The sequence below is a fragment of the Engystomops pustulosus genome, chromosome 6, assembly GCF_040894005.1.
Source record: "Engystomops pustulosus chromosome 6, aEngPut4.maternal, whole genome shotgun sequence".
Classification (NCBI taxonomy): Eukaryota; Metazoa; Chordata; class Amphibia; order Anura; family Leptodactylidae; genus Engystomops; species Engystomops pustulosus.
The window spans coordinates 81,887,639-81,914,281 of NC_092416.1; the positions used below are offsets into that span (position 1 = coordinate 81,887,639).

The 26,643-nt window shown below is 40.6% G+C and overlaps 2 protein-coding genes across 8 annotated transcripts in view; one reads left to right on the forward strand and one right to left on the reverse strand.

The window, feature by feature from the left end:
- Positions 1 to 19,180, reverse strand: part of BRSK1 (BR serine/threonine kinase 1) — a 191,266-nt gene extending 172,086 nt beyond the window's left edge. For 2 of the 7 annotated variants that reach the window (XM_072156760.1, XM_072156757.1), the window contains exon 1: positions 18,367 to 19,078. In XM_072156760.1, the coding sequence (XP_072012861.1) occupies positions 18,367 to 18,475 (109 nt within the window). In that variant the 5' untranslated portion in view covers positions 18,476 to 19,078. Of the gene's footprint in view, positions 1 to 18,366; positions 19,079 to 19,101 lie in introns of those variants that run through there. The other 5 variants (XM_072156765.1, XM_072156762.1, XM_072156758.1 and 2 more) reach the window with 4 other exon arrangements.
- Positions 1 to 26,643, forward strand: part of JAM3 (junctional adhesion molecule 3) — a 397,725-nt gene that overhangs the window by 329,221 nt on the left and 41,861 nt on the right. The window lies entirely within an intron of this gene.

Below are 26,643 nucleotides of genomic sequence, written 5' to 3' on the forward strand. Positions count from 1 at the left end.
CAGAGGTTTACATAGATTAGATAAAAGACACAGATGTATGTTTGTCTCACTATCTGGCATGAAATCAGAATAAACGTTTCCCGTTTTAGGTCAATTAGGTTTACAAAAATTATTTATATTTGCAAAATGCCGGAATTATGAGAGAGAGAGAATTTTGTAGGCATTTTATGACTTTATGCAAAGTTAAAAGTTCAAATACACTAAGATAACTATGCCTTCAAACAATTTTGAATGGCCCATTTAATGATGTCTATCAAGCTTCTAATTTATTGGCAATATGCTTTAAAAATTTACTTTCTCTCATTATTCTGGAATATGGCAAACATAAATAATTTTGGTAATCTTAAGTGACCCAAAACGGGAAAGGTTTATTCTGATTTCATGTCATACTAATTTCATGAGCAAAACAGACATATATAGGTGGTCCCCTACTTAAGAACATGCGACTTACAGACGACCGCTAGTTACAAACAGACCTCTGGATGTAAGTAATTTACTGTACTTTAGCTTTAGGCTACTATAAACTATTCAACTTAAGAACAAACTTACAGAACCTATCTTGTAGGTAACCCGGGGACTGCCTGTATGTCATTTTATATAGTGTATGTTAACCTCTGGTTTCAACTAAAAGTACAAAGATTTTCATCATATGAACAGGAAATCTCTACAAATGGCAAATCTGACTGTGCCTCTTCATAAGTTTCCTCTTTTAATCTCTGTAAAATTTACACATGCCAATGTGTCTTTTTTTCCATGGCTGCCGCATTAATCTCATTTTCTCACATCTACATCTTATGAGTTCTTATTTCACCAGTTTTCAACATTATTAAGAATGCAAGAAACGTTTCACCCCGATCATTCTTGAGACAAAACCCTCTGATTGAGATGGGAAAAACATATAGAAGGGAACAAATCATTTAAAAGACATTCAGAAACTCGTGATTGGTAAATGTTCCAAAATCACATCCATTCATCAGCAAAGACACTATAGTACAATTAAAGCTGTCGAAGATCCAGCAATTTCACTTTGGCTCATCCTAGATCTGGGGAAGTAACTATTCCGGGGTCCCAAAAAAACTAAAGGCATTGAAGACCCAGTGAATTCACAAACAAATGAAAAGAGACAAAATTCTTTTACTGACAAAACTTGCCCTAAATACCCAAAGCAGATGTCTAAAGAGAGTGAAATGTATTTTATAGTTGATCAAGTTCAGATTACGGGGTGCATGAAATGCTAAAGTGAGCAAAGCTTCCACTTAATAGGCAAGTGACATCACTTTCATTCATCACAAGGCCTTTGTATAGTCCATTTCCATTCAAGTGTGTGGTGGTGTGCTGGGCAAGGAGTGAAGAGTCCAGGTGCTTAATTTTACTAATCCTGGACAACCCTGTTAAAGCCACAACTGAGAAAGCAGGGAGATTTATTAGTGTCCATGTGATGCTTGGAACATCTGAACTATTCATGAATCAAACCAAGTTACTGATAACCAAAATTATACCTACTGAGGCTCTTAATGAAATTGCAGAAAAAATGGCATATAAAAGTCATATAAATGGCATTGGGTGACAACAGCAGTTCATCCGGTGTGCGCCTGGGTTGATTCCAGTGCCCAGTAGATGACATATGGCTATTGCCATACAGCGATTGATGTCCCTCCATGCAGAGGATTCCTTCTGTCTGTGAAACTGTAGCTTGACATTGCCCTGCTGCTTCCTGTCAGAGAAGACCATGATTACTGCAATAAATATAGAGACTGAAAGCTGGATTTCAATGTGAAGATAAAACAGTAGATTTTGGAATAAATAGAGGAGAGCCATACCAGGCAGCTGGACTTGAGCTGTAATGTCATTATATTTTGCAATGTCACTGAAAGGAAAATCAGGAGCGAAAAAGCAAGAAATGTCTATGGTCCTAAATCTGTCTCTATATATACACATATATGTCTTAATATAGTAACACACTACGCCGTCATGAATTAAAATCATGCAGGGCTTACAAGGTCCCTCTGCTCATGCCAGCACATGTCCAGGCCCGTTCGAAGGTCCTTCAACTTTTTTGAATCAACTCCACTTGCTGGGTTTGGTGGAAGAAGAGGTCTGAAAAAAACCCTAAGAACACCACCCCAAACATGAAGCATGGGGGTGGAAACATCATACTTTGCGGGTGGTTTTCCGTAAAGGGGACAGGATGAGTGCACTGTATTGAAGGGAAGACGGATCATGCCATGAATCGCAGGATTTTGCACAAAAACCTCCTTCTCTCAGTAAGAGCATTGAAGGTAGATCATAGTTGGGTCTTCCAGTATGACAATGACCCAAAACACCCAGCCAGGTCAACTAAGGGGAGGATCTGTATGAAGAAATTCAAGGTCGTGGAGTGATCTAGCCAGTCTCCAGCCCTGAACCTATTCAGAAATCTTTGGAAGGAGCTGAAACTAGATGTAGTCCAGCGTCAGCATTGAAACCTAAAAGATCTTGCAGAGATCTGTACAAAGAAATGGATCAAAATCCGTGCTGCACCGTGTGCAACTTTGATCAAGAAATACAGGAAATGTCATACAATGTGATTTTCTGGAACTTTTTTTTTTTAATCACAGAACCACGGATGTGAAAAACAATGCGAATGTGAAAGAACCCTAAGTCTATATATATTATGGAAGAAGTTTCTTAGAGGTCCTGTTTGCTATTCCTTAACAGGTAACACATGGTGCCATCTTGATTCCCAAATTGCTTAACTAACTGGCTTCCGTATGACAGAAGCAAACCGAGTGGACCCATATGTTAAAGAAAACATAGAATTATTATGTTCATACCTAAAGGAAATCTACCATCTAAATCAAACTCATAGATTCAGGGACTGTGACTGAGGTCATTTTCTTATATTTATTATCCATGGCCTCCTTCCTTTTATAATCAACTTTTAAAATGATGCTAATGAGCCAGAAGGGCTCAGGGACGTTACCAGAGTCCCTCCATGCTGTAGCTGCACTGGCTTTTACAGTGTGCTGGAGATTACAGCAGGCAGAGGGAGGGGAGGTGGAGTGCTGAGGGAGCAGAGGGTAGGGTGAGACAGTGTCATAGCCTGTGAAGCTACAGCACAGAGGGGCTCTGGTAAAAGCCCCACCCCCTTTCTCAGAGCTCTTATGGCTCATTAGCATAGTTTAACATGTTTTTCTGAGAAAGAAGGGGGCCATGCATAACAAATACAAGAAGATTACCACAGTCTCAGTGCCTGGATCCCTGAGTAATTGTCATTGGTTTATCATGCTTGTAGATTTCCCTTAATTACATGTATTTGATGTACCTAATATTATGTAAAACATACCATACACAAAAAAACTATTTTTATAAATTTAGAAAAATCGTTCTCTAACCAAAAAGAATAAGAACTCGTTCACATTTGCGTTGATGTTCAGCTGTAGTTGCGCATCCGTTGCATTTTGTCTCCGTGATGCTTCCATTTTGTCCACAAAAAAACTGAAGGTTTAACATTGCTATATAGCCACATCACGTAAAAAAACTGATGATTCATCAGTTTTTTTTGCGGACCCATAGACTTCTATGGCCTTCCGGGATCCGCAATAGTGAAAAAAATAGTACATAGGAATAGGAATTTCATGAGTCTTTTCACAGACAACGGATGAGTGAAAATACAAGCCAGTGTGAAAACACCCATAGAAATCAATGGCTTTGTGAGGCATCCGTGGAAATCACTGAACCACACACGTGAAAAACAACAATGTGAAAGAGCCCTTAGATAGGGTTACCTGACAGTTTCAAGGTCTAACATATCAAAGTGTCCATTGAATAGTAAATTTTGTATTAATTTTAATGAAAACAGCCTTACCAGCCTTGTTTAAGTTAATTAAATTTGTTTAATGAAGGCAATTAATGTGCTCTTTTTGCAGATTGCTCATTTCCCTCTGAACATCCTTCTTTGTACATACATAATTACTACTTAATTTTGTCATTATTGCAATATCAACCCAACTGCTTACATTAACACATATATAGGATGCTGGAAAACATGGGACCTTATTTAGAGGCCACTAAGTGGCCACATCAGTGGAAAACAACAGACTAATTAAAAAAAAAATTTTCATGGACAACGGAAAAAAAGCCAATGTTAAAACACCCACAGAAGTAAAAGGCTCAGGGAGGCATCTGTGAAAATCACTGAACCGCGGATGTGAAAAACAAAGGCAATGTTAAAGGAAACCTACCACCACTAATCTACCTATTAAGGTAGATTGGGTGGTAGGTGCCTCTATTGTACGTTAGGATAGCCCTTTAAGGGCTAATCCTCACGTCCCCTGTATCTTTTTAAAACTTTTATTGTGTCAATATGCAAATTTTCTAAAGAGGCTTGGAGTAGCTGGTGCTAAGGCTACATGGCGTGGCTACTCCATGCCTCAGTAGTCTCTTTGATCCTCCGACCAAGACACCTTCAGCGCGCAGCTACAAGAAGCTGCGCGCACTCATCTGCAAAGCCACAGGCCGCAGTAGCTGCGCTCTGAAGATGTCTTGGTAGGAGGATCAAAGAGGCTACTGGGGCATATTTGCATATTAACACAATAAAAGTTTTAAAAAGATACAGGGGACATGAAGATTAGCCTAAAGGGCTAGCCTTATGTCCAATAGAGGCCCCTACCACCCGATCTACCTTAATAGGTAGATCCGTGGTGGTAGGTTTCCTTTAAAGAACAAAAGAGAGATTCCCATGTATAGTATGTATGACGTTCTCTCCATATATCTGTGTATTATAGAAGCAGCTAAGTCAAATATAAGAGTACTCCTTCTCCCACCATGACCCCAGTGTTCACAACAATCACCCACAGACTATCAATGTCTAGGAAAACAAACCATACATAACTATGACTTTCCTGTGTTTAGCAATTTCTGTAAATCAACTTTCCCTCCAACTCCCACAGTTAGATGAGAAGACAATAAGATTTTTAGCAACTTAATGTAAATCTACTGTTAAAAGAAAGCATGTTAAAGAACTCAAGCATGTTAAACCAACTGTGGTAATCTTCATATATTAGTTATCCATGGCCTCCTTCCTTCTAAAATCAATGCATCAAATTATGCTAATGAAGGGCCAGGGGGTGTTATGAGAAACCCTCCTTTCTTTGGCTTTCACCGGCTGTTTGACTATGTAGGAGCACTTCCCCTCTCCCCTGGTTCCCTAGGCACTTCCCCCTCCCTCTGACTGCTGTATTCTCACACAGTGGGAGGTGGGGTGGCACAGTGTAACAACCTGTGAAGCTACAGAGAGGCTCGGATTACACCCCCCAGAGCCCTTCTTGCTCATTAGCGTAATTGTAAAACTTGATTTTAGAATGAAGGAGGCCATGGATAACAAATATATGAAGATTACCACAGTCACATTGCTTGAATATATGAGTAAGTGTTCATGGTTTATCAGGATGGATTTCGGTGGTAGATTTCATTTAACTCTTTAGTTCTTTGATATCCCTATGTCCTTACAGAACTAAAGTTTCAAGTGAAATATTCTCTAGGTATGCAAGGAGTTAATCTGAAGCCTGCACTCCTGTTGTGTACATAGTGATGAAGTCTTATAGGTACATTGACCACTATAGGGAAGAAAAACAAAAATTATGCAGAGGTTTTTAATTAAAAAAGGATAATTATATATTAAGTATGTTAATATAGTATATACTAATTTTATTATTACAATTTGCAATGTTTATTTTTAAAATAAACAAAAAGGTTTAGGTTCTTATAACCTTTCAGAAAAAAACCTGATGACGGATCTGGTACAGATCCAAAATGCATATCCCATTTTAAGTCTTTTTATCATCAGCCCAATTATAGAATTACTTATTTAATAAAAATGTGAATTTAGTGAAGAAGTGGATTTTTTATGTAAGGCTATAGATCTCTAGTTTTCAAGCCCGACTTGGTTCCATCCAAAGATCCCGAGGACATAAACATGTGCATTGTATGGTTGTGACAAATTCACAACCATGAAACGGTGAGTGCATATTGCACTTCTTGCTATCTAGTCTTAACTAAAAATAATAATACACTTTAGTGTTGCACATTTTTTTTCTTCTTCTGTTTTACTTTGTCTTACATTTCAAAGGTTTGGGTATGCTTTAACAAAAAATTAAGTAACCTTGGTAATTGTGTTTTCAAAATGAATCATATGATTCAATGTTTTGTGTACATGTCTTTCAGGTAACAGATTACAAATAAACCCTTTGTAGTCTGATGCCATAGTCCTACTCCCATGGTCTTGTTTGCTACAGAAGAATATTGAATTTTCTGGCCTAAAAACCTCAATAATAATAATTATTTATTTATATAGCACACACAGATTACGCAGCGCTGCACAAAGCATGACAAATTGGTCCCTGTCCCCATGGGGCTCACAATCTAAACAACCTAACAGTATGTCTTGGAGTGTGGGAGGAAACCAGAGAACCCAGAGGAAACCCACGAAAACACGGAGAGAGCATACAAACTCTTTGCAGAGGTTGACCTAAGTGGGATTTGAACCCAGAACCCCAGCACTGCACGGCAGAAGTGCTACTCACTCAGCCACCGTGCTGTGGTGCTCAACATTTCAGGTCCAAATTACTTTAGTACTTTGGTGTAGGCATATTGATAAATCCCCACAATATTTCAGGAATGTCTGGAAAACACCAATATGCTGGAGGATTTACATACTACTTTCTGTGTTTCCAATCTGAGAGAGAGATCCTATTACATCCTTTTGCAGCCTCTGTGTACAGAGACCAGCGGTAGCAAGAGGCACTGCATGGGCTGGAGGGGGGAGGCATTAAAAGCGTATTCTCGTCTGGGCATTCACATTAAATTTAGTTACTTAACTGGGTTAAGCTAATATCATATAAATGTAGTCATGTGGTCCTTTAGAAATGAGACTTGTACTTGGATATGACCACATCTGCTGGAGTGATTGCAAAGAAACAAATATATTTGCAAATAAATTGGCCTTTCTGTGGTAATGAATGCACAATCCAGGTGGCTGGATGTCTTAATAATGGTGTGGCCACCACTGCCAAAGTCTGAGGATGGTTGTATCCAAGGACAACTATCTTGTTGTTAAGGGACAACATGGTGACATTGATGGGAAATTAACTTCACATTGGAACATCATTTTTTAATAACATTCAATTGAAGAAATGTTTATATATAGCAGATGAATTAAATTAAATGTGAATGTAGAACCCTGCTTCTATACAAGCATTTCTTAATTCCAGAAAATCTTTTTCAGGCCTCTGTTTGCTCAAAGTCGGAAATTATTGGGTACATTTGTTTCCCTTCTGTCACAAATTCCCTTCTGTCACAATTTACCCTTCAACACATTAAAAATTTCTAAATATTTTATAATCTGGCATATACAGGCCATCCCTGAGTTACGAACAAGACTGGTTCTGTAGGTTTGTTCTTAAAGGAAACCTACCATTTAGAATGGTCGGTGTAAGCTGTAAGTACCGGGCACCAGCTCAGGGTGAGCTGGTGCCGGTACTTACTTTCGTTAGTGTTATAAACCACGGTATCGCGGTTTTAACACTTTTAAAACTTTAAACATCTCCGCTGTTTCCTATGTAGGCAGCGCCGAAGCCTCCTCTGCTCTAAAGTTTAAAAAGTGTTAAAACCGCGATACCGCGGTTTATAACACTAACGAAAGTAAGTACCGGGACCAGCTCACCCTGAGCTGGTGCCTGGTACTTACAGCTTACACAGACCATTCTAAATGGTAGGTTTCCTTTAAGTTGAATTCAAATTCGGGTATATTTTGTAACTGTAACATGTATTTTTTGATCCCTGTAACAATAGGATTTTCATAATTTTGGGCTGTCATGGGAGAAAGGATTAACAATTACCGTATTTTTCGCCCTATAAGGCGCACCGGACTATAAGGCGCATTAGTCCGATGCGCCTTATATATGTAATAATTCCATATATAAGGCGCATCGGACTATAAGGCGCGGAATCCGGGGGCATGGCGGAGGTCCGGGGGCGGAGCGGAGACCCGACGGGACGCGACGCCGAGACGCGACGCCGAGACGCGACGGGGAACGCGGGGACGGTGAGCGGGGAAGGTGAGGGGGAGGTGGAGGAGGGCAGCGGACCATAGTTACATAGGTCCCCGCTACCGGAGACCGGAGACAGCAGATCTCCAGCGGGAACTGCAGACCACGCGGCAGAAGTTGTTCGTGCCGCGTGGTCTGCAGTTCCCGCTGGAGATCTGCTGTCTCCGGTCTGCGGTAGCGGGGACCTATGTAACTATGGTCCGCTGCCCAGCGCCATACATAGGGCGCACCGGACTATAAGGCGCACTTTGGATTTCCACGGAAATCCAAGGCTTTTAAGTGCGCCTTATAGTCCGGAAAATACGGTAAGCTTCATTGCAGACACCATTTATAATGCTTACGTTGAACCTTGCAAATAATAATAATAATTTCTTTATTCATACAGGCAGTCTCTGGGTTACATACAAGATAGGTTCCATAGGTTTGTTCTTAAGTTGAATTTGTATGTAAGTCGAAACTGTAGATTTTATAATTGCAGTTCTAGACAAAAAATTTTCTTTGCCCCAGTGACAATTGGAGTTTCAAATTTTTTGCTGCAATCGGACTAAGAATTAATAATAAAGCTTCATTACAGACACTTTACAAGTGATTATTGCAGTCTGGTACTATAGTAAAGCATTCAGAGAGCTTCATCAGAGATCACAGTGGTCAGAGGGGTTCGTCTTTAACTAGGGGTTGTCTGTAAGTCGGGTGTCCTTAAGTATGGGACCGCATGTATAGCGCACACAGATTACGCAGCGCTGCAATTTCCAATACTTATAGCATAAGAGTTTGTGTAAGCATGCACACTGCCATTATACATCTGTGTCACTCCATGTGACAGTAAGCATCAATACAGACATGTGTCATTTGTACTATTACAATGTGTGTCATTACCAATATCATCTTAATTTTGCAGCGTGGAGCGGAGTGGAGGAAACACAATGAAACGTGGCGTGAGATGCAAGATGGAAAACAATGCTCACTATATCAATTTTCCTCCAAATTATCCTGAATGTTGCACCCTGTGGTTCAATCAGGTCCACCACATTATTTGTACACAGAAGGTGGCCGGGTTCAGCAGACCTGTTATTTATGCTTTTGTTGCCGCTAGGTTTTGCTCATTTTTTTACAGGTGCAATGTGCTGTAGTGTAGAAAATGATCAAAAAAAGCAAAGGACAGATTGTGATACTCACAGAGGAAATTGCAGGAACATTTTAATAATGTTGTAAACAAACATTCTTATATATATCATCCAGAGTAGACCTCGAGATGATCTGAGAAATTTAGCATTGAGTAAACATGTTGTTTAGACGCCAGGCAGCCTAAACAGCCCTAAACCATTGGTGGAGCAATGCACCCCTTGATGCAAACCACTTTTTTTTTTACGTGAATGTCAATATACAAATTATAAACTGTTTATATATTATGGAGACTTTGGATTGTTGTAATAGTAATGGTGTACATTTTAACATAGCTTTATAGCACGGGGAAATGGAGGAGTGTATTGGACCTTACTTCAAAATCTGCAACCATCACTTATCATTTATAGTACACACCTCCTATAATAGAGCAGAGGGACCATAGAAGCCCCCTACTCAAGGGCATCCATAAGGCTGGATATTAGACGTCAGTCTAGGTACCAGACAAGGTCAGCTGAGCTTAAAGAGGTCATCACTCTTCACATTTGCCTCTATGGTGTACCTCTAGGGGTTTCACTTAGCATTTTTGCTTCATACTTTATGCAAGACTGCTATATGAGAGGGGGATATACAAGGATTATAAGCTGAATGTTATGATAGTATCATAGTATAAAAGGCTGGAAAAAGACTCAAGTCCATCAAGTCCAACCTTTAACAATTAAATAAATGTTTTATCCCCATAACACGTGATATTTTTTCTCTCCAGAAAGTCATCCAGGCCTCTCTTGAACATGTACATAGAGTCCGCCATAACAACCTCCTGCGGCAGAGAGTTCCATAGTCTCACTGCTCGTACAGTAAAGAACCTTTGTCTATGTTGATGGTAAAATCGCCTCTCCTCTAGGCGTAGAGGATGCCCCCTTGTCCTGGTCACAGGCCTAGGTATAAAAAGATCTTTGGAGAGATCCTTGTACTGTCCATTCAGGTATTTGTACATTGTAATGAGGTCTCCCCTCAATCGTCTTTTTTCTAAACTGAATAATCCCAAATTTTGTAATCTGTCAGGGTATCCTAATCCCCCCATTCCCCTAATAATCCTGGTTGCTCTCCTCTGCACCTGTTCCAGCTCTACTATATCCTTTTTATACACTGGTGCCCAAAACTGTACACAATATTCCATATGTGGTCTGACCAGGGATTTGTATAAGGGCAAAACTATGTCTTTATCATGAGAATCTATTCCTCTCTTGATACATCCCATTATTTTATTTGCTTTAGCAAAAGTTTACCATCCACCGATACCCCCAAGTCCTTTTCAGCTGCAGTTTTACCAAGTAATTGACCTTGTAGAACATAATTATACTTTTTGTTTCCATGGCCCAAGTACATAACTTTACATTTATCTACATTAAACCTCATCAACCATTTCTCTGCCCACTCCTCAAGCTTCCACAAATCCCTCTGTAATGCTAAACTATCGACCTCAGTATTTATTACTTTACACAGCTTAGTATCATCTGCAAATATTGAAACTTGACTGTGTAAACCCACTACAAGGTCATTAATAAAAATATTAAAAAGAAGTGGCCCCTAAACTGACCCCTGTGGCACTCCATTGGTAACGTCAACCCAATCTGAGAATGTGCCATTAATGACCACCCTCTGTTTTCTATCACTAAGCCAATTACTTACCCAAATACACAGATTTTCCCCTATTCCCAGCAGTCTCATTTTATATACCAACCTTTTATGTGGCACGGTGTCAAATGCCTTTGAAAAGTCACCATACACTGTCTAAAAAGATCAGTAGGAACGTAGTCACAGGGAGTGTAGGTGTACAGTACAGTGTACACTACTAGGCACTGGAATTGCATTGGCAACTCTGCTACACCAGTATTAAAAACTGCACATGGCATATCAGCAGGGGCGGATTAAGACTGCCATGAATATTCTAGCCCCTACAAGTCTGGAAATCACTTCCTTCATTTGGCACTAGAATGAAGCTTCTTGGGGAATGGTGGATGTATCCTTACTGCCTGGAGTTTTAGGACCTTTGGAGGACCTTCAGAGGTCCTAAAATAGCTATTGTGTATGTGTATTGAGACCAGGAAAATATGTATAAGGAATTCATGGATGAAGGTCCTTCTCAGTATAAAATTTGGTGGGTGGTTTGGGTGGCTATAGGTCCCCTAGAAGGCTTGGGGCCTGGGCTAGCACCCAAACTGCCTATATTTTAATCTACTACTGTATTTCAGGGGTCTAGACAAATTTTTCAATGGGGCCTAGATGCTTCAATTTATTGCTCTGGTTTAATGTCATGACAAAAACTATTTTTAAAGGCAAGAATGAGCATTTTTGTAATATTTCAGCAGTGTCCAGATGAGAAACGTCAGGCTCAGTCACAGTTATCATCTATATGGAAAAAGTTAATGTTTATTGCTAATTGCATTGGAAATTGTGCAGTCAGTGTGGCATAAAGAGGTCCCATCACAGCAAGGTCACACATCTTATTTGTGAAATAACCCCAAAAATGGAAGACTTCATCAGAAAGTGATTTCTCTTGGCTGGGCCGCCAATAGTTCAGTAACAGTGGTACTCCCATCAGGGGCCCAGTAACAGTGCTAAGGAAAAGGGGCCCTACACCAAGGCCTACACCATTGTGCTGAAATAGTACTTGCACTGCCAGAACAAGAAGGATGAGTTCTCGTGCACTTTCTCAATGCCATTAGACACTCATTATAAAAGAATTGCACTTGGTTCCCCCGTTACACTGCTTACCCTTACATTGGCCGCAAATGTCTGTTCGGGACCCAGGTGGAATGATGATGCAACCTGTGTCCTGAACAGAAGGATGCAGGGTGATTACATCATTGTGCCTCCTGTTTCATGAATGGAAGGATACAGAGGCAGCAAAACGTGAGGACATAGGATTACCAGCAGGTCCTATAAAATATATAATTGGTGCACTGTGCAGATGTAATACAAAATATTGTACCCCCCACATAAGAAAAAATACAAAGTCATTAACTTCCCCATAGTGAATTATAATATGAATAGGGACACTAGTAATAAATGACAATACTTTTTTAATGCAGGCTCTGCTAAGGGACTGGTGACACAGACAGGGACTATGTCACCCTAAGCTAAATCCCCTTTACAGCAGTTCCTGCTTGATTGCCTTACTTACCCGAAGTGGTAAGAGACAACTAGTCAATGTTTCCTTCCTGCAGGGACCCATATTTTTATAATAATTAATTATTGAGGCAATATAAAGGGGAGAGACTTATTGAAATCTCATGCAGATACACACAAAGCAGGAGATTTATCATTAGTCCTATGTAGCGTCATGGCGTATAATTGTCGCAAATTTTTTTTAGCTAGAAAAAATTGTCACAACGTGCAACACTTCATTTATTAACTGGGAATTTTCAAATGAACGCAAATCTAATCACAAAACTACATCACATAGTAGGTGGTTATGTGGGTCTATTGCTACTATAGGGGGGAGATTTATTTCAAACTTGCACAATTTTGAAGTTTTTGCTCAATTTTATGTTTGAGGTATCTGAGAATTTTCTGTGCAAAAACATCGCAAAAAAGCAGAAATTGAGCAGATCTGTCAACATCATTTTAAGGATAGTTGGCTTATGTAATTCAATAAACCCTATAAAGACCAATACAAATGCATTATTAAAATACAAAGCTTTATTTCATAATCATAAAGTTAGTTCAATGATATTTAAAACTATATGTAAAAAGACACACATATACAATGGTAGAATAACCCCAAAGCTACATAGGAGACAAGCATTCGATATATCCAATTCTAAAGTTCTAACAGACCACCAAACGCACACGTGTTGGGATATTGTGATTCCAGAACTGTTATGGCAAGCCACTGCCATTGGTAGGTTATGTGCTTTATTACCCTTATCTATAATCTTTACTTGGTTGTTCTTATATGTTCAGACCTATGAAAAATATGCAATTCTCTGTGTCCGCTTATTGGATATTTGAAGACCCTGACATCAGACTCCTAAATAAAACTTTGTAACCATTCTTTACCATAAAAAATATTTAGTGATATTTTGCACCATTATGGTCTTTTATTATAAACGTTTGAATTGTACATACCACATGCTTGCCTCCACAGTAGCTCTGGGGTTACATTGCATGTTTGGCTCGACTGTAGATCCAGGGCGACACTGCATGCTTGCCTCCTCTGTAGCTCTGGGGTGACACTGCATACATGTCTGCTCTGTAGCTCTGGGGTGACACTGCATACATGTCTGCTCTGTAGCTCTGGGGTGACACTGCATGCTTGCCTCCTCTGTAGCTCTGGGATGACACTGCATGCTTGCCTCCACAGTAGCCCCCGGGGTGACACTGCATGCTTGCCTCCTCTGTTGCTCCGGGGTGACAATGCATACTTGTCTCCTCTGTAGCTCTGGATGACATTGCATGCTTGCCTCCACTGTAGCTCTGGGGTTACATTGCATGTTTGGCTCGACTGTAGATCCAGGGCGACACTGCATGCTTGCCTCCTCTGTAGCTCTGAGGTGACACTGTATGCTTGCCTCCACAGTAGCTCCAGGGTGACATTGCATGTCTGCCTCCTCTGTAGCTTCAGCATGCTTTCCTTCTCTGTACCTCTGGGGTGACACTGCATGCTTGCCTTCTCTGTACCTCTGGGGTGACACTGTATGCTATTTTCCACAGTAGCTCCGGGGTAACACTGCATGCTTGCCTCCTCTGTAACACTGTGGTGACACTGCATGCTTACCTCCTCTGTAGCTTTGGGGTGACACTGTATACTCTCTAGGGATAGGATGGGAGACAAAATTAGCTTGTAGAGAAAAATTCCTGATGGTAGCCCTGGCTCTTAAGACTTTTTTTGTAGATCCTCCTATTATGTAGGCAACTTATTTGTAGGCATATCCTTGCAATACCCTGCCTTCCCACTATTAAAAAACAGTGTGGAAGTAGATGGACAGAATAGCCATTTTAGGAATCCTGATTGGATCCACAACTTATATTTACAAGAATAAACTCTGCCACAGAATCTTAATTTCAGCCCAACATAAACCAAAATAAGGCTTCTATGAGTGACGCTTTCTGGCATTTTTACACTAAAGGGGGATTTATAGGTTTATGATTATGACGATTCTAATGATCAATCTATATCTGATACATGGAGGTCTGACACAAGATTCCCATGACCTGATTCTGCAAACCACTGGCTCTGAAATAACAACAGAAAACAGAGCCAAAAGCCCAGCTCCTTTCTTAGGCTTCATGCACACGTATGGGGACCCGTGATCACTGACCCATAGAGGTCTATGGCCCCCGGTCATGATGCGGTAAACACACACATATTTACTAAGGGTCGCGGATCGCACTTTTGTCGGACTGTGCACCGTTTATGGGATTTGCACGGCTTTGACAGGTATTTAACAGGTGTCTGTGCTGGGATTGTGTCGGCACGCGATCTGGTTTTTGCCGTAGCTGCGCTGGCTTCCATGCGGCACTAATTGTGGTGCGTGCCAGATGATCCGACTGATTTGGACTGAGAAAGACAATGCACTTACATGCACAACGTAGAAGAAGGTTAACTCCATCGGACCTGAGCAGGGAAGCGACACATGCACAAGCTTGAATTGCGGCACAGTGCATTCTTTTCGGACAATGCACTTTCGGGGAACTTCGTCAGACAGGTAAGTTAATGTGCCCCAGTTTCTCACTGCACAGTGAAATAGCCGGGTGGCTGCCATGCATAGTATAGGACATTTGCTATATTACGGCGGCCACTTGCTTTTCAATGGTGTGGGGTAAGGAGCGCTCACCCCAACTCTCTTCTGCACCCAGCTGTATCCCCATAGCCCAGGAGAGCAAACTTACATGCGAATGAAGCATTAGTTTAGCAGCCAGTCCCAGAATCCCAAAAACTGTGGTTTTCTAGGTCTCCTCTTGCTGTCCTTCTATAGAAAGCCACTATGTTAACTTTCAGCTGATAAAAAAACGGTCCCCGGTCATGTTATGTCACACGGTGCACGGATTGTTAGCATCACAGAGAGTAATCAGAGCTGTGTAATATAACGAACCATAACTGTGTGACATAGCAGAGATCTAGAAAATAGTGAGGGAGTACTGTATATTAGAAAACTGTATAACTTTTCATTATACAAAAAATAATATTTGTTTTATATTTATGTGTGGAAAATTCCTTTAGAATCTTGGAAACAAACTAGGCAGCTTTACCTATAGATGCAATGAAAGTATGTGTAGTCCCTACAAGTGTGTATGTACAAGAATTCTTTTTGGTGTGCAACTCTCTTAGTAGTCAACTTTCATTATATACAGATCATTCAGTAGATGCAGCCTAACCAGAATCATGTAGCTTTAATGTAGTAGTAATATGATATATACTCTTTGCATGACATTGAGTTGTCTGTTCACATGATATTCGCCATCTTTGCATGCTACCACAGAAATCAATACTTCATGCACTTCCTGACGAGCCTATGATCATACACAGAAGCCACAGTTTAAAGGATGGGAGATGACTGAACAGCAGCCTAAGCATATGATGAGACATAAGGTAGATTGTAGACTACTTTTAAAGAAATAAAGTAAAATAAAAGCTTAAAAGCTGCCGAGCAGCCCCTGTGCTGTAGCTTCATAGGCTGCTACACAGTGCATTGGAGACAGAGTAACAGCCTGTAAAGCTGTAGCACAGATGGCCTCTGATAATGCCCCCCAGAGCCCTTCTGACTTATTGCCGTAATATTAAAAGTTGAAGAAGGAAGGAGGCCAAGTATTTCAAATATAAGAAGATAACAACAGTCATGATGCCTGGATCTATGAATAAGTGTCCCTGGTTTATCCTGCCTTATTATGATGGTAGATTTCCTTTAAGGAAACAATTGTCCCATAAAGATAGCATATCCTAACATGGATATAATTGTATTCACTACATAGGAAATAAAAGGTCAGAATGTCAGAGCTGCCAAATAGCTTTGCATGTAATGCCCCCTTGTATATTTCCTACAGAGGTAAAACTTTATCTTCGAGTTGCTCGTGAAGGTCTGAAGCTGATGTGAAATGATAATACACGATAATATTCCACAGATTAGGAGACTTCTTGGTTGCACAATCTATATATAACTAAGTGAACCCTCTGCTCATATCCTTTGAGACATCCCTAGAGCCACCATCCTCTATTGAGGTGATATTTACTGAGTAATGTCCACATGTAACAGAATGTAGGGTTCTTTTAGCAGAAAATCTGTTCATCTGTAATTTTACCAGCTTGCATGTATTTATATCATGAGAACAAATGTTTTTTTATTGGCTAAAAGGGAGGAATTCTTAGCACTTTTGGAAATAATGTGAGCTCACGATGTAAAATACAATATTTTGCAGAGCTATTCTTTCTCCAGTTAAAAGAGTCTGCAGATGGTGTTGAGGATGACCTCTAGTTATCCCTTGATTTAGAGCCAGAGAGTCACCTTTGCAGCGTCTCCATGATCATATTAGAAAGTACACTTACTGGCGTACTGAAGCCATTGCAATATTTGCCCTGAACTGACTTCTGGGTCTTAGTCTCCCCATAAATTTTATTTCAGAGTAAGTGGTTGCGGCAATGGAAAGTCTATCATTTCCACAAACAGAACATCCCCTCCATCCTCTGGATAAAACATATTTCTAGCTCACAATGTAGCCTCGCTCTTTCAGAAACACTACATAAAAATAACCATCGTGACAAGAGCATGGAACAATCTTCATGAGGTATTCCCAAGGTGATTTCTACAACCCATGTATATTTCAATGGCACTCGATAATTATTTCACAATACCGTGCACAATTGCCATACATAACAAGTATATTATATCCTTCCCAGAGTTTAAAAGGAATGAGTCATGTCGTTCCCTTTAGCCCCATGAAGATGATGGACCCTCTTGGTGAAGGGAAACCTTGTTGCTGGGCTAAAGGGGAGTGTTCTTGTGAGGTGCTGATGTGTTGATGATGGGAAATTATATGAGATGTCAGCACAGCTGGAGGCTAAAGCAATAGAAGGATATATGTGAATGATAGTTTTTTTATGTATCTGATCATTACATCAGAATGTAACAAGGTCTGTACTGCAGAGGATCTGCTATATACTGCAGATCCCTAGAGCAAGGCACTCTTCCACACTATAATGCAGTTCCCTAGAGCAGAATCCCATATATAATGCAGGTTTGTACAGCAAAGGAACTAATAAATTATTAACAGAAATAACCCTATACAATCATGGAAGGTACCAGAACCCAACATTTAAACCATTCAGTCTTAGTAGATTGAATAATAAAGTCAGCCAAAGAATGAATTACAAATTAGTGTAAAGCAAGAAAAGTCTGCACATTGATGGGCCAATTTATAACGAGAAAGATTCACTGAGGATGGCATTCAATGCTTGGTAAAACAGTGATGGCAGCAAGGGTGCCCTACATTATGATGAAAATGTCATGACTGTAACATGTCACAGGGAACATCCTCATGAAAATCCCTCAACAAATACATAAAATGCATTGCAGATAAGAAACCTTTCTGATATAAGCCTTAAAAAAGAACAAGTGGTAAGAGAGCCCTTAGGTGACACCATAGACCCTCCATGTGACAGGACACAGGACAGAACATTCATATGACATAAAGACCTTGACATAAATGAACATCATAATCCATATGTCACAGGACTCCAGAATACACCCCAAAGCAAAAAGTAACATAAAAGTCCTTGAAAATAAATCTTATAACAAACTTAACCACTAAAATCAGAAAGTCTTCTTCTTTCTGGCAGATCATATGTTAGAATGCCCTTGCTCATGACCAACTCTTGAGAAGACTATTCCACATGAGACCCTCTCAACATTTATCTACCTGAGGTTTCCCTACAATGACTACATCATGCAGCAAGTTAGCGTTCCAAGCTAAGGATTATCCCTCATCCCAGCTCATCTTCAAATCCCAAAGAAAACAGTTCCCCTTCACTTGAATACAGATCTCCTTTCCCGGATTGGTCCTCACGGGGAACAGAAAATCCATGCAATTTTACAAATTCATTGACATTTGACAGGAAATAAAATAAGTCTGAAGCAGTAAGAGATAGAAGGCCCACCTGTCTGTCCTTTGCCAAGCGTTTTCTCCAGCCTGTAGGGTCCAACGTACTGGGCATGTTGCTGCTGCTGGTAAGGGTGAATTCCACCTGCCTCCTTTCCACTGGACATGGTTCCTGAATTTGTCCCCCTTAATTTTACAAGGCCTGTCCTTTTCTCCCAGGCTAGAACAAAAGAACAGGGGGAGAGAGATAAACAGTGCAGTGGTTGTCTTCTCCCCTTTCCCTGCTTCTCTTCTTCTAGGATCCCCTTGTATTTATTTTTCCTTGTAATTTTTTACTACGGGTTTTTCCTTTTTTTCTTTTTTTTTTGTTAATGGGGGGGTAGAAGGGGGAAATTGATCTGTGCTCCTCTTTGCTGATGCATCCAAGGGGGAGGGGGAGTGGGGAGAGAGAGGAAGGGGGAGGGTGTAGGGGATGCTACACTCCTGGTACCAGCATCATCAGGAGGAACGCAGCCCTGGGTACTGCTGGATGCAGATCAGATCTTCATGCTGCTGCTGTTTTTGCTGATGTATTCAGCCCCCTCCTTACAGGCTTTTCTTCAGTAATCTCTCTCTTTTCTATCTCCTCTGCAATGTGCAGACTGCTCCCTCTTTCTCTCGCTCTCTCTCTCTCTCTCTCTCTCCTTACATCAGCATCCGGGGATTCAGTGACAGCTACAATTAGATTAACCCTTCTTTCGCCTGCCTCTCCCAGGTTCGCCCTCCCCACCTCCACCCACATGCACACACTTACTCCCTGCAGCCTGCTGGGGTGGCACCAGCTGTAGTCACACACACACACACACAGTACAGTGAAAGGGAATGGCAGCTTGGAGGAGGGGCGAAGACCTCTCAAATTAGTTTAGGTTATTAGCCATTCACAATCTGAAACCAGCTGGGAGTTGTGACTCACTAAACGCATGTAAAAGATGGGAATGGCTAGCAAATGTGCAGCAGGAAATACAGGAGGGGATTATGAGTATACAGAGATTGCAGGCCATTTATTATTCAGCAAAGGCCTTTGGATGCAAGGGTTGGACCATGTCCTCATTCTCTTCCCAATCTAGTACATCATGTATGATTTATTTGGAATGGAGACTGATGACATTAATTACTTTTCTTAGCCTTAGGTAATAGACTAAACATACCATTGTTGGGAAAAGAGGTAATCTAATAATGTAGGATTGCACAGCAGTCCATGTGATTATCAGCTTTACAAATAATCTGCTCAAATAAACGGGAAAAATCCCTGTTTATCATACAGTAGTGTTCATATAAATCACCATAAAAACAGAGACATTTTATCTATTGAAATTACGTAACGGTTTATTTGCTGTGATGACCCTAGTGGCTGGGAGGAAAATACACGGTTGCCCATATAGTAGATAAGTAAATTCTTAACCATGGGATGTCATAAAAATTTTACCCCAAAAATAACCGGTGTAAAAGGCAGATTATGGAACTTTTACTGTAACATAATTTTAAAAAAAAACTCATGATATCTTGGAAAACATTATTCCTCTAAAAGGCATAATCAAACTTCCACTGTAAACAATGACTTTATAAATTGTTCCACTATAGGTGGAAAATGGGACTACAGTATCATAGTGTATACAGTATCATTGTATATTGAGTATAAGCCGAGGTACCTGATTTTGCCACAAAAAAAAAAATGGGAAAACTTATTAAATAAAGTATAAGCCTAGGGTGAAATGCAACAACACTACGCTTTAATTCTCACACTATGATGCAGCGTGCCACCGCCTAGTGACATCATGCCGTGTCATAGTGTGTGTGCAGGCAGAGAGCATAGACGTACCTCTGCCTACACTGAGTAAATACAGTATATAAAGTTGAAAAAAATGTTCATCAATTATATCAGTATATACAGTAAAGTTGAAAAAAGTCCAACCTATATTTCCAAACCCTATAAGACTGATGCCAGATGGCCTTAAAGGACATCTACGATTAGAATGCAGGATTGAAAACCAAGTACACTGACACACTGGTGTGTGCCGCTGTTCCATGATCTGCTCTTTTTTTAGCTTCTTATGTGCTGGTTTTTAGAAAAAAAGCTTTTCCAAATGGGCCTAAGGGGCTCCAGGCTCCATAGGTGTTAATGGTACCTGGAGCCCCTCTGGCTCATTTGCATCATTTTTAAAGCTTTTCCTCTTGAAAACAAGGGCATAAGAAGCCTAAAGAAGAGCAGATCCTGCAAGAGGGAGCACACACCAGTATGTCAGTGCACTTAGTTTACAATCCTTGATCCTGGTGGTAGACGTCCTTTAAGTAGGTAGGTCAGACCTGGATCAACTTCAAAATAAAGAAAACTCTTTTGTTCTCATAATCTGTGAGATTTTGCTCTCTAGAAAGGCATCCAGAAAATCTCTTGAAGATGTGAAAAGTATCAGCCACTACAACCTCCGGCAGCGGAGAGTTCCATAGTTTCACTGCTCGCACAGTAAAATAAAATCCCTGTCTATGGTGATGGTAGAACCTCCTCTACTCTAGGTGTAGAGGATGCCCCTTTGTCCTGGCCACAGACCAAGGTGGTCAAGACAAGGGGTCACTCCTTAGTGATCTGTTTTTCAAACTGCAGTAATAGCATTGCAATGTGTATGGTTAACTATAAATGGTTGAATTCCCATTAAAATAATCAGTTCACCTTCAAAACACAAGCCATCTAGAAAATCTCACTATTTACAGGTGACACAAAACTGTTTTTTTATTTTTAAGTAAAGTAAAGCATTACTAAAACTATTTAGATTTGGTATCTAATTTATCACACATTATATGGAAAATGAAATGGTGCCACTAGAAAAAAAAATTGTCCCTCAATTATGATACTAATGATAACCTTGAAACAGTGATCGCATTATGATATTGGGATACTCCTATTATGATAAATGAAAATGAATTATCCAATAATACATCCTATGAAGGTGTTCAAGGAAATCCACCATCAAAATCAAGCATGGATAAATCAAGGACACATTGATCGAGGCAAAGTGATTGTGTTAATCTTCTTATATTATCCATGGTCTCCTTCCTTCTAAACTCAACTTTTAAAATTATGATAATGAGCCTAAGGGGCATTGATGGGTGTTTCCAGAGTCCCTCAGTGCTGCAACATCACAATCTGTTACAATGTGCAGAACATGCCTCAACCAACTCCCTGCTCGCTCTCTCTTCCCTCTGCCTGTGTAATCCAGCAGCAGTAGGAGAACTAAAAACAAACTACAACCCTTGAAGAGAACCTGCTATTTAAATTAACCCACCCAAAATAAAGACTCTGATTATTTACTAAAAACTATGATCTAAAAAACATTGGCCGTGCCCCTAAATGGTTCCTTTCCATGGCTGCAATGTTACAGAAATCTCAATGTCACACTATGTGAGTCCCACATAATAAATGATGAAGTGACATCATTCAGGTCCTGTAGCCTTCAGAGACTACAGGACCTGTGATGATGTCATGTGATCATTTCATCTGATCACATAACCAGCAGGGGAAGGCAGTGCACGGAGCTGCACTACCTCACCAGTGAGGGGGGAACATGATAGAGGTTAACTGAGGGACTGGGAGCGAACATGGGGGTCAACTGAAGTGGGGGTGAAACTGAATGAGGAGGAAGAAACATGAGGGGGTAACTGAATGAGCAAGGGGGGACTTGGGGGGATAAGGGAGCGGTAGGTTACTGAATAAAGAGGAAAGACAGAAGGGGGTAACTGAATGAGAAAGGGGGCATAGGGGGTAACTGAAAGAGGAAGGGGGTCATGAGAGGGGTAACTGAATAAGGAGGGGGTGACTTGAGTGGGGTAACTGAGTGAGGAGGAAGAAACATGAGGGGGTAACTGAATGAGGAAGGGGGGACATGGGAAAAAGAGGGGGTTACTGAATAAAGAGGAAAGACATGAAGTGGTAACTGAATGAGGAAGGGGGCATAGGGGGTAACTGAATAAAGAGGGGGTAACTTGAGGGGGGTAACTGAGTGAGGAGGAAGAAACATGAGGGGGTAACTGAATGAGGAAGGGGGGGACATGGGGATAAGAGGGGGTTACTGAATAAAGAGGAAAGACATGAAGTGGTAACTGAATGAGGAAGGGGGCATAGGGGGTAACTGAATAAGGAGGGGGGTAACTGAGTGAGGAGGGATTGGGAACATGAGGGTTGGAAACTGAGTTAGGAGGGGGAGAACATAAGGGGGGTAATTTAGCAAGGAGTGGAAGAACATAAGGGGGGCTACTGGTTGAGAAATAGGGAGAACACAGAGGGCATATGGAGCAGAGATGAGGTTACACATAAGTGTATTGCCTTGTGTAATAATACTTACTTATCGGTGCGCCTCTGAAATCATAAGCAAGTGAGGTCTCCCTGTGTTCCAATACCAAATCTATTAAAAGTTCTGCTACATTTGGAATCTTTTTGCAGCTTCCCGGCCATTGCATTGAATATTACATGGTGCCAGAGAAAATAAACTATCCCACGGATAACAAGCCGCACACAGCTGTGGCAATGGAGAAATGTTTGGCTTTTGGTGATGGTGATGACTAAAAAAAACAGTAAAGGGCTGCAGCGTGGACTTGCGTGCTGAAGCCCCAATCGTGGTCTATGGACACTGCCATAGAGATGATAAGAGGAGCTGCAGGGATCATGTGTGACCAGGTTGTGTATCAATTTCATGATCTGTGGTTATACCAATTGATTATTACTACTAAGCATAGTATATAACTATTTGAATGTTTGTCTTACAATAATTCACCTCAGGCAGCAGAGAGGCTAGGTTCATATCTACTAGCCCACTAGTATCATCAGAGGGTCTGTATGTAGCACCTTTAAGAAGTCCTGCCAGATTTAACTGGAAGAATAGTAGTGCAATCTGCAGTTATGTTTTCATTTAAAATGAAGGATATCACAAAGCTTTTTCCATTTATGAATTACACTGAAATTAATTTGATTTTACATCCAGCTGTCCAGAAAGTCTAAAAAACCAGCAGCGGCAACATATAGCTTGTGCCCTAACAAACAATGTCCTACAGAATTGGCAGTATAAGATTTACTCTCACCTCCCATCTATAATTACTAGCATGCTAAAAGCCACATCTTTCAGAGCCAGGATTACATTATAAACTAGACACTAAGCAAGGTAAAGCTTGCCTTTTTCTAAATCGAAGAGTCTTGTCAGCAGTGTTTCAACCGCACAGCAGTTTACCACTGATGAGAATAGAAGATGTCTCATATTTAATAGGTCACACATAACTGCATAATTCTTTATCTGGATTACATGAAATATTTTGTTCATTGATTTTATTGAAATCATAAAAGTGGTCTTAATTTGATTCCTCTTTTATTACACTATCCTTATTACCACTATTACTGTATAATCCATATAAAGTTATATTCCCCATATTTTCCATCTAATAATCCTGAAAATGTTATGATCTGGCATTTTTTAACCCTGTTAGGAAAACAGCATAACATAAAGTTTCAAATTCAAACTTTCATACTGTATGCAGCCATGATATATCACACGGTATCCTAGGCCAATACTAACTATTAACATTACATTTTTCTATCCTACAAGTGCTTCTCATCTGCTTGGTCAGTAGGCCCCTTTGCAGTGAACACACGTGGCAGGATTAAAAATTCGGAATCTAAAACAGTCTCCTGTTCCCTAAAATATTTCCTAGTTAATCATACCATACAGCCCCCTCATGGTTAATTTTATATGAAGCCCCCTCACCCCTTATGGATTCATTAGATACAGCCCACAGCCCCCCTCACTCCTATACTCCTATGGATTCCTTATGCCCCAGCAATTACCCAGGAATGCCCAGTGCTGGCATAAGCCATATACACTCACCGGCCACTTTATTAGGTACACCTGTCCAACTGCTCGTTATCACTTAATTTCTAATCAGCCAATCACATGGTGGCAACTCAGTGCATTTAGGCATGTAGACATGGTCAAGACAATCTCCTGCAGTTCAAACCGAGCATCAGTATGGGGAAGAAAGGTGATTTGAGTGCCTTTGAACGTGGCATGGTTGTTGGTGCCAGAAGGGCTGGTCTGAGTATTTGAAGAAACTGCTGATCTACTGGGATTTTCACGCACAACCATCTCTAGGGTTTACAGAGAATGGTCCGAAAAAGAAAAAACATCCAGTGAGCGGCAGTTCTGTGGGCGGAAATGCCTTGTTGATGCCAGAGGTCAGAGGAGAATGGGCAGACTGGTTCGAGCTGATAGAAAGGCAACAGTGACTCAAATCGCCACCCGTTACAACCAAGGTAGGCAGAAGAGCATCTCTGAACGCACAGTACGTCGAACTTTGAGGCAGATGGGCTACAGCAGCAGAAGACCACACTGTGTGCCACTCCTTTCAGCTAAGAACAGGAAACTGAGGCTACAATTTGCACAAGCTCATCGAAATTGGACAGTAGAAGATTGGAAAAACGTTGCCTGGTCTGATGAGTCTCGATTACTGCTGCGACATTCGGATGGTAGGGTCAGAATTTGGCGTGAACAACATGAAAGCATGGATCCATCCTGCCTTGTATCAACGGTTCAGGCTGGTGGTGGTGGTGTCATGGTGTGGGGTATATTTTCTTGGCACTCTTTGGGCCCCTTGGTACCAATTGAGCATCGTTGCAACGCCACAGCCTACCTGAGTATTGTTGCTGACCATGTCCATCCCTTTATGACCACAATGTACCCAACATCTGATGGCTACTTCCAGCAGGATAATGCGCCATGTCTTGAACATGACAATGAGTTCACTGTACTCAAATGGCCTCCACAGTCACCAGATCTCAATCCAATAGGATTGGGTATTTTGCCCACATCACCCTCCATGCATGCTCTGCTCATTTCAATCTTGCCTGAATGGGTAAATATGTACCTTTGATCAAATTATCTTTCACTGAGTGTGCCGATTTGTTCCTTTAGCATCACATGCTTATTGTTTGGAAGGGAAATTATACATGCATTTTTCTAACCCTTTTGGGATGTATTTACTCTAACTCCCATCTAATTATTTTTTTGATAGGGACTTTTTTGGACAACATTTCTACTGTCCATTTTGGGTGATGTGTTGTGTATGGATCTATTGTGATCTTAATACATGGGTCTAAGATATATGTACGTATGTACGTTTTAGGTGTTTTTAAACTGTTTGTTATGTGAGGTGTCAAGAATTAATAAAGATTTGGAATATTGTTTGGCCTATACACACTTCTCTTGGCTTTTCTTGTATGTTCATCTCAATCCAATAGAGCATCTTTGGGATGTGGTGGAACGGGAGATTCGCATCATGGATGTGCAGCCGACAAATCTGCGGCAACTGTGTGATGCCATCATGTCAATATGGACCAAAATGTCTGAGGAATGCTTCCAGCACCTTGTTGAATCCATGCTACGAAGAATTGAGGCAGTTCTGAAGGCAAAAGGGGGTCCAACCCGTTACTAGCATGGTGTACCTAATAAAGTGGCCGGTGAGTATATATATATATATACATATATATATATATATTGTGTTTCACATGATAAGTCCCTGATGTAGCATGCTATCAAGCTTGTATGGTATGAAGTCTACAGCGGACCTAGGTAAAGGTAAACTAAAAAGTGATTAAAGGAAATCTGTCAAGTGATTTTTCCACCTTAATCATGTGAGCATCAAGGAATGACCTTTCGTATGCTGCCCTTTACTGACCTAAACTAGTTACAAGGGTGGGAGAAGCTACATCTAGCACTATATAAAACCACATGCTCACACTGATAGTTCCATCCTTTTGCTAATATGGCTATGACTCTCATATCATTAGAAAATTTCCCAGCTAAAGAAATAATTTTACTGTCTGATCCAGTGCCAATTTGATCCCAACAAAATAACAACTATTTACACTGCTACATAGACTGGAAGCCATGGTGAACAGTGGCTGTGGTCTAGTGTTAATATTTTAATAGGCTGTGAAGGGAAATGTATGCATAGGCATGTAATGTATGGCACCAGTTACAACCTGTCACTACATTTTTCATTAATAAAGCTAGTAGCAGGTTCCTATAGAGCCCTAATATCTGACACCCTTCTTTTAGCTAAAAATAGTTTCCTTCACATACCCATAAGTTTTTTCATAAACTTATATTATTATAAACGTGCCTGGTATATAGGGATCTATAGAGTGAGTTGAGGAGTGTGGCCTAATGTCATGTGACCAGGGTGACATCATCACAGGTCCTTTAGCCTCTTAACATAAGTAAACTGTACCCTATGCATATATCTGACCACTTAAGAAATC